At 41.4% G+C, this 9,114-nt stretch overlaps 1 protein-coding gene across 1 annotated transcript in view; it reads right to left on the bottom strand.

The window, feature by feature from the left end:
* Positions 1–551: 551 nt before the first annotated feature.
* The window catches only part of RFX7 (regulatory factor X7), a 123,649-nt gene continuing 115,086 nt past the window's right edge, over positions 552–9,114 (bottom strand). Inside the window, exon 9 of the mRNA XM_004374595.3 lies at positions 552–8,065. Within this exon, the coding sequence (XP_004374652.1) occupies positions 4,799–8,065 (3,267 nt within the window). The 3' untranslated portion in view covers positions 552–4,798. The remainder of the gene's footprint in view (positions 8,066–9,114) is intronic.

Here is a 9,114-nt window from a genome sequence, read left to right on the forward strand (position 1 = left end):
CTGCTTCCATGGCGTTGTGGATACAAGTAAAACGAAATCCTTGACAACTTCAGTATTTTCTGTTTATCATGATGTTGCTTATTGGTCCAATTGTGACGGTTTTTGTTTTATGTTGAGGTATAATCCATACTGAAGACCATAGTCTTTGATTTTTATCAGTAAGTGCTTCAAGGCCTCTTCGCTACAAATACCTCTAATTGACAATTCTCAAATAACATGTAACTGTTTTAAAGACTGTGACCCCCTCAGAGGTGGGTACAAGATCTTACTCATCTTTCTCCATCTTTTAAAAAAATTCAGTGACCACTACTGATTGCCTCCCAAAAGCAATTCCCTAATACCTTCACCAGGTTATAGAAATCACTTTAGGTGGATGACCATACGTTCCAGGAAATGGGCCCCACTCCTAGCTACTGAAGATGAATCAAGAATCAAGCTAAGTAATTGGTTTTTGAATGGGCCTTTGACCTTGTTTTGTCCAATAAGACTAAGGGGGGCAGTGTCTAATAGGAGATTCTGGGAAAGATTTTTTTTTTTTTTTCCTCACTGATATAAGGCAAAGAGAACTTACCTTACTATCTTGCTTGGAGCTGTGGCAGTAATTTTGTGACCATGAGCCAATAGCCCCAGAAATGAAAAGTAAAGCTGAAGATGATGGAACAGAAAAAAAAAAAATTTGGTCCTTGATAAAACTTAGCCGTTGAATGAACTCTTGAAACTCCTGTGTCCAAAATTCTTAAGTGAAAAATAAACGTCCTCACGGTTTAGCCAGTGTTGTTTTCTGTTCCTTGCAGCCAAAAGCACTTCAGCTGCCATACATTCCCCAACCCCCGAATTCTGATTCATTGTATCTAGTGGTTCTTATTTTATATTTGCATGTATATAGATATATAATCTTCCCCCATCTATACTGTTGAGGTTCTTTCCTATTTTAAAGTAACATCCAGGCAGTGTATCATTTTTATTCTGTCTTGAGTCAGTGTTGATTGTCTTAGTGTTATTTTCTTAAAGTGCTTTGCAGTTTCCGTTTGCAGACTTGAGTGGGAGTCCTTCTGCTCTTCACTCCTCTCCTCCCGGTACCTACCCTCGTCTTTCCCTTTATAATCACCCCATCACCTGTAGTGTTGACAGTGCACGCTGACAGTGGGGCTCTCACCAATTACTGAGCAGGTTGTCTGGCTCAGGCCCTGGCTACAATGTTGCAGTCCCAGGCACTGGGTGTTACTCCTCAGTGTCCTTTCAAGAGTGAAGGAGCTCCATCTCAGACCTTGGCTTCATTACTCTGCAGAAGTTGAAAGTTCAGTCTGCTCCTGCTTCCACACCAGCCCAGGCTCAGGCTTGCAAATTCAGTTACCATTTTGTATTTCTGGCTCAAGGAAATGCTTATGTGGCTTTTGAACATAGCTGTGCTTTTTAATTTTCTTTCCCTACTAAAACCCCCCAAAACACACACATCTAGGCCATACTCCATAGGCCATCATCTTAAACCAAACATGAATAAGAGAAAAGATGGCTTTTTGGATGACATAAAGCTCTATACCACTGGTATACCACTGGCATATCATTGGTGTATCACTGGTATACCATTGGCATATCGTTGATACATCACTGGTATATCATAGGTGTACCATTGGCATATCACTGGTATACCATTGGCGTATCACTGGTATATCACTGGTATACCATTGGCATATGACTGGCAGCAGCAGAGTCCCAATGAACAGGGTTGTTTATCCTTCGGGATTAACAGCAGGGAGCAGACCAGCAGCACTGTCTTGCCTTCTGTTGATTTTTATCCACTTCCCTGAATGTCACGCAATCAAAGGAAGAATGGCAGTGGGTCTGTTTACAAAATGGCAGGCTGCTTATATAGAATATACTCCATAAATCATTTTAAGATCCAGTCAAGTTTAATATAAAATGTTTTTAATTGGTTTTGAAAACATTTAAAAAACAGTTTTTGAGCACTTTCAATAAAAAAAGAGAACTGAAATGCTACCGCAATATTCAACTACTGTCGTTTCAGCAGGTACAACAACAGACAACTAAACCCTGGGGAAATCTGACTTTTCTCACTAAATGAAAACATGAAACGGGGCTTGTTTTCGTCACGTCACGGAGGGTGTAGTAAAGCACACTATAGTACAAAGCTATCATGAACCTCAGACGCACTGCACAAAAAACACTTTCTTTTCAGTTCAAAAGTCAGTGCTTATTGCAATTATATGCAAAATTATTTACTTCATGAAGTCTTAGCATGATAAACATTATGCAAAACGTTTTAAACATCAAAACAATGAAAATAATCTGAGAAAAGAACATATTCAACAATAACTAAGCAGAATTAGTAAAACATAAAAAATAACTTGTGAATAACTATGCTTGCCTGGTTAACACTAAACCAGTTTTAATATAGCCAAGGTGGGGAAAACAAAGTGGTTACAGGAATACCTAGTACTGTACAAGATAAGTCAATAACACTCATGCACATTTTGTGATCATGTATTAACATGGTGAAGCAAACTAAACTTAATTCTTCCTGCTGTAATATTCTCATGAAAGAGAATAAGAAATAGAAATATCTCATTGAGATCAATGCACATTGCTACATAAGACAATTTTACCTGTCACTTTGATGACATTTTTGTCTTTTAATAATGAAACACATTTAAAAAGTTTAAACTGTGGATTGTATTGGTTGCATTTATCCTAAGAGATGTGCCTACCACAGGTTCAACAAATTTAGTGCAATATATGAACCCCAGAAAGTTTGTTGGGACGAATTCAACCAAATTTAAAGTGTTTGCTGCAATACTGTACAGGGGGTTAAAAATCCCCCAGTCTTTTTATTTTTATCAAAAAAGATTTCCATTATTTTTATATTAGTAGGAAGCTAATAATGTAAACAAGGGATTAGAATGGCCTCAAAATCTCCGTTTCAGAGTATCTCATATAGAAAGGCTCCCATCATTTGTTAAAAGAAATCACAGTTTCCTTTGGGTATTGCATACTTTGGTGTGCAGTAGTGCTGTGTCTCAATGTACAGTGAAGAAATAACTAGCATCAAGAAAAAAGTATCTAACAGATTATTAAATCAAGATAACAGCAAACACACACAAATGCCAATAACTAGGACATATCAATATATAAACCTCTGAGCCAACCCTAGCACCATTTATTTATCAAAATATGTTGATACTCTACCTTGCAAATTTATAGAACACTGAAACCTTATTAAATTAAACCCTTCATCATATTTGTTAAGTATTCATTGATTGCAGTCTTCTGACTCGCTTACTAATTAAGGTAAAGGAAGCTTAGCAAGGTTCAAGGTAGCCTAACAATGGTTTAATGTTAGCTCTAAAAACTCAATGACAATTTTTATGTCTCCTTGAAAGTGATCTTGAAACTCACTAAATGGAGCTGTCAACAAGTGAGCAGATTTGTGTCAACATGAAATTCATACGTAATGATTCCTAAAACAAAATGGGAGCAACAACAACAATGAAACAAAACAAAAGGGGAGCCATATAGAGAAGAAACATTTTAAAACAAATCCTGAGTGCTTCCTTTGCAACTGTGGCTATCACAATAAATCAATCAAGCATGTAATAAAATGCTCCTCTTCTTCAAGTACTATTGATATCTCCTTTGTTTTATCAAAGATAAAGGATTTGTGGCTTCAGACCTTAGGTGGTAAAATACTGTTGTTTTAGTTTTTATGTTATCTCCCTCCTGCTTATTTGATTTTCAAAGGGATCCCATGATCAAGTTCTGTTACGTATATTCAGGAGGAGCAAAGAAGTCAGTCACTAAATTGAGAAGGATAAAAACAAAACAAAAAAAAGATTATTCAAGAATATTGTAATTAAAAATTTTAAAAGAAAATCTTTAGTAGAATTGTCATATGTGCGTGCGGCTAATGTGACAAGAACTAAGAAAATACTTTTATTTTTCTTCTAGATTCTCCCAACTACCAAATAATAAGACATGAAACCTTTTCCTAACACGCTTGTATTGTCTATTAAATTACAGTGCTTGCAAGTTATCATCTTGTTTCCTGTGTGTGTCTGTTCGCTAAAATCGTTTTAAAATAAGGCAAATGCAAGGTCACACAGATAAATGGCTACTAGTTTTTCCTCTCAAAATTTTCCATGCACCTTTCGCTTTCCTTAAGTTAATACTTAATTTTCCATTATTGTGTCCTATTTAAGCCCTTCATTGTAGGTGTAAATGGTACTGAAGCCCAGAAAGTCCTACAGAGATTTTTCGTTCTACAGCAGCTTTATGCGTCAAGCCTAAATGCTTACAGTAACCTGAATATATCCCTGTTTCAAGGAAGACCTTCTTGTCTACAGTTCTCCTCAGCTATGATTTCATATCTAAAAGACATTACCAACAACAAAAAAATAGCCTATACCTAAAATCAATGGTTCCTTCTGAATTCTGTGCAGATCAACCGATGAATTAAAATAAACTCACACAAAATAAAGCTCTAGACTGCTCTTGTGAAAGCTGGTTAGTCAACTGTTTGCTAGCTAACAATGTGATTAAACGGGGAACATTATAAAATTTAAAACCTAACACTGGTTCTTCTACAGCCTACTGTCTTCAGAAACTTGTTAAGAACTGAGGCAAGTCTAACCATTTCCTACTGGAGAAGAAACCACTCCTGCAGCAAACGCTTTTAAAATGTCACAATTAATAGTAAGTGTTCCTGCTGGGGAGGCACTTCCATTAAGACAAATACGATACAAATGTCTTTAGATACAGTGTGCTACATATTATAAAACACAACCTAACCCAACATTTCAACAGTGGGATGGTCCTTGCTTTCTATCCATTCAAAACCCGATGAAGTCATGGAGTTCATGGATTCACTGCAAATCTGCTGAAATAATGGGTCATTCTTTAATTCTTCCAGTGTAGCTTCATCGTCTTGTCCCTGCTGACGACCTGGATCAAACAGTAGATTTGGATCTAAAGTATTCAAATCGTTGATGCTGCCTGAGAGCTCAGAAGACAACCTGATATCGCTGGAGAAATCAGACGCAGAATTAGCCAGATCAGATGCTACCTGACCTACGAGCTGCTGGCTGGTTTGCAAGCTGTCTCCACTCAAGAGGTCTTTAACAGTGCTACTGAAATCTAATCGCTGCTCTACAAGGTCTGATTGTGCTCGATTATCTCCAGGAGAAAAGGTGATCTGATCGGTGCTATTACTTTTGGTGAGGTAAGATGGTGTTTGGAATTCATAAACAGAAGTGCTGGAATCGATCATATTCTGCGGGTTGGCACTAGGAAAAACAGTGGAAGTTTCCAAGATCTGAGTGAGATTCATCCGGGCTGTGTAATTGGAGGGCAGGTTGTTCATTCCCAGGCCTCTCACTGCGTCATCATTGTCAGAATCAAGTTTACTCAACAAGACATTGGTTATCTTTTTACTGTTTGTTTGCTTCTGAAGTGCGTTCGGGAAGGCTGTCTGCATCATGACAGTCAATGGAACTGACTGACTCCTCTGAGCTATGTTGTTGGCACAGGCATCTGCGTGAACGTTTGTGAAAACGTGAACTTCTGGGGTTACTGTGTTTCCAAAGGGGCCCATGTTAGATCGCGGGATGTTAGACACCGGGTAGAGAGTGCTTCCACTGAGATTCCGCTGGCGATGAACGGCAGGGCTCACGCTCCGGCACCTGAAGCTGCTGCTGGCAGACGGACCGGCTCCTTTATTATCGAGAGGGGCAGGAACCGCAAAACCCTCCTGCTTGTTGGTGTTATTTACAGTGGCACCTTGATGCTGCACAGGAGAGACAGGGGTCAAACGACCCAAGTGAGTGTCATGATGTCTGGATTGTGACTGATAGGACTGTCCGGGCACAGCGAAGGCGTGAGGTTTCCTGAAACGGTCTTCCACCAGTTCCTGATAGCTTGGGAGAATGCCATGGCTGGAAACAGATGAATTACCAACCCCACCGTACCCATTATTCATCCATTCAAGCTTGGTTTTGTCAGGGTGGGTGGCCATGGGTCTTTGCATCGGCTTCACAGGACTACTGGAGACAATGCTGGCATCGTGATATGCCATACTAGAGCTTATTGGGGTGAAAGCAAACGGATTCCTGCATTCAACAGGGCTGGGAGGGACGCTACTACTGCAGTTAGAATGTGGAGTGCCAATGGGTGTGTGCCGGCTACTTCCTAAAGCACTATCCACAGGTGTAGTCTGGGCTAGCCTGGAACACGGGCTCTCCCGTGATAGACCCTGAGACCCAGCAACCACTTCAGACGTCGGGGTGGGGGTGGGGGTGGGGGTAGGAGTGGGTGTGGGTGTGTGGATTGGAGTGCCATTGCTATGGATCGGGTGATAGAAGTGGGTGCTGGAGGCATGAGACGACACTGGGGCTCCTGGAGTCACCGACTGAGTCTGAAGGGCCATCCCCAGACAGTTGCCGTAGGAATGAGAATTGTTCACGGACATCTGCTGCTCCATAAGTACCAGTTCTTCCACAATACTGTCTTGTGTAAGCTCGTCGTCAAAAGGAAAGTAGCTCTCATTTGTCTGAGAGACAGAAGACTCAAACTCCTTTAGTTCTGACTGCAGAGGTAACTGATCTGAAGACTGTGCTTGTATTTGATTCAATGAAGATTCCTGCATCTGGCTATGTAGCTGCTGGCTGTATGTGTCCTGTGGCATTCCTTCTAATTCCCAAACTGACTTCTCTAAGTCGTTGATATCAGAGTGTTCCGGAATCGTCACAACACTGATATCCTGCTGCTGTTCACAGTTGGCAGACACAAACTCAGAATCCTTAGTGACCTGCTGCCATTCATTTGGATTAAAGCTGCCATCTGATTTTGAATCACTGTCCAAGAGAAAGACACTTCCTTCAAGTTTTACTTTTATATCTGGGGATGATGACGGTGTGGTTTGCTGTTCCAAAGCTGAATCACCAGGAGTAAGAGCAGAGCAGTTCAAGGGTCGACTTGCCACTATGTGTGAACTGACACTTAGCGCTACCTTGCTAGAGATCTGAGCACCTGCTGTTGAACTTTCTGTTTTCCCTGAATGTGGGACCTTTTGGTCCTTCTTAACACTGCCTGGTTTCTGACCTTCTGTAACAACTGCAGAAAACTGTTCCACAATTGGCTTCTTCACAGGAGGTACCTGGGACTCTTGTAATGCAGAAGACAGTCGCTTTCTTGGACTTTTAGTGCAGAATTTAGGGTCTTTATTTACTGAGTCACCATTAGATGGTGAGCTGGTGCTGGTGGAAGTTAAGTTCTGAGTGGCAACTGAGAGAGTGACAGTGCTTTGATTATTGCCAGCTGAAGTGCCCGGCAGGATTTCATTACAGCGACTTTTACATTTGGTCCTCTGGTCACAGACCTTGGTTGCTTTTATTTCAACGATCCCTTCACTGGAAGGCTTTTGCATTGCTCCATCTGTACTACTTTTCTGCCCCAAAAGGGCACTAGGTGCTGTTCTGGGAGCCCTAGCCCCATCAGAGTTCTCCGGGCCCTGCGCAGGACGCTCATCGGATAACGTCCCGGGTTCCATCTTGACCTCCACAGCAGACGCTCCCCCCGCACTGCTGGTCCTGGACCCAGGAGACTGGAGTGAAACAACAGAGCCATTCTTGATCTGTGGGATGCTCCTTGATTCTTCTGCTGTTCCTGGAGCACTGCTGACTGAGGAAGAATGTTTAAGAGGAGCACTACTGTTGCTGGGTGTGAGGGATATTGCTGTCATTTTCACCACATTCAGAGAACTCACATGCGAAGCAGGTACAACAGCGGTTTTGATGGGACTGCTGGTAAAGAGGACAGTCGTGGGAGAGCGGATGGTGAGCGCGCTGCTGTTGGCTGGTTTGGGTAAGATCTGAGGGTAACGGTGTCGGGCAGAACGATCCCCACCAGGACTGGCTGGAACGTTCTGAGGGGTCTTTGGCGCCTGTTTCACAGACTGCATGTGCTGAGTGACCACCTGTACATTGAGGGGAAGGACTTTGCCATCAGAAGAACTCACTGGACCTGGGGAAGTTACCAACTGCCTGGTCCGCTGGACCTGTTAAAAGGAGGAAAACGAACATCAGATTTAACCCGTCTAAGATATAAACAATCATTGATGCATCTGTAGAGTAACCGGGCACTTATTAAATGTTTATGTTAAAAAGAAAAAAAAAGTTCCTATGTTAGAAGAGAGTACTTTTGGACGATGTTCAGTATAATCAGACATATACATATTTTAACAAATGCACCATAATACAACAGTCATAAAATAAAAGAAAAACATTAGAACATTTGTCAATGTCAATTAACATTTGTCAATTAAAAACTTCACACTTGCGATGAGTCCTTGCTGAAGCAATGACTCTAAGGAGGTTCCAGGCAGAGGAGAGAATTTTGAAGAAACAAGCAGGCATGAAGGTTCTCTGCCGGAGTCTATGCCACGAGGGCTCACTCAGAGGAGACTGGGTCCACACTGGACTTTGGTCCCTAAGTGGCGCAAACAGTTTGCGCTTGACTGCTAACCTAAAGGTTGGCAGTTCGAACCTACTCAGTGATACTGTGAAAGAAAAGGCCTGGAGATCTGCTCCCATCAAGATTACAACCAAGAAAACCCTATGGAGCAGTTCTACCATGGAACACGGGATCACCATGAGTCAGAATTGACTCAACAGCAACGAACAACAGTAACACCTTAAGCTTTAGCAGCTAAACCACTGCGGATAAAGTTCCGGATAGAACAACCGTGCACCCAAGTTTGGTCTACAGTGAACAGTGCCAGAGTGTGGTTACCAGACATTCCATGTTTTAATGATGATGATGATGATGATGGTAACAAGAAAAACAGTATCAATAATAACATAAAATACACCTTACTTTAGAATGAAACTCTCATTTTAAAAGCCCCTTCATCTAACCCTGGTTGTGTGAAGCAGGAAAGGCAGACACTATTAACCTCTATTCGCAGATTAGGAGAAACCAACTCAGAGTAGCTAAGGAACCTGCCCAAGGTCCTATCTATCCAGCAAGCCACAGACATAGGTCTACATAAAAGAACTAGCAAAACATGTCACAATTTTGCTCTATCTGAATATGAAAAAGAAAAAA

This window comes from Trichechus manatus, unplaced genomic scaffold (assembly GCF_000243295.1).
Source record: "Trichechus manatus latirostris isolate Lorelei unplaced genomic scaffold, TriManLat1.0 scaffold00030, whole genome shotgun sequence".
Lineage (NCBI taxonomy): Eukaryota > Metazoa > Chordata > Mammalia > Sirenia > Trichechidae > Trichechus > Trichechus manatus.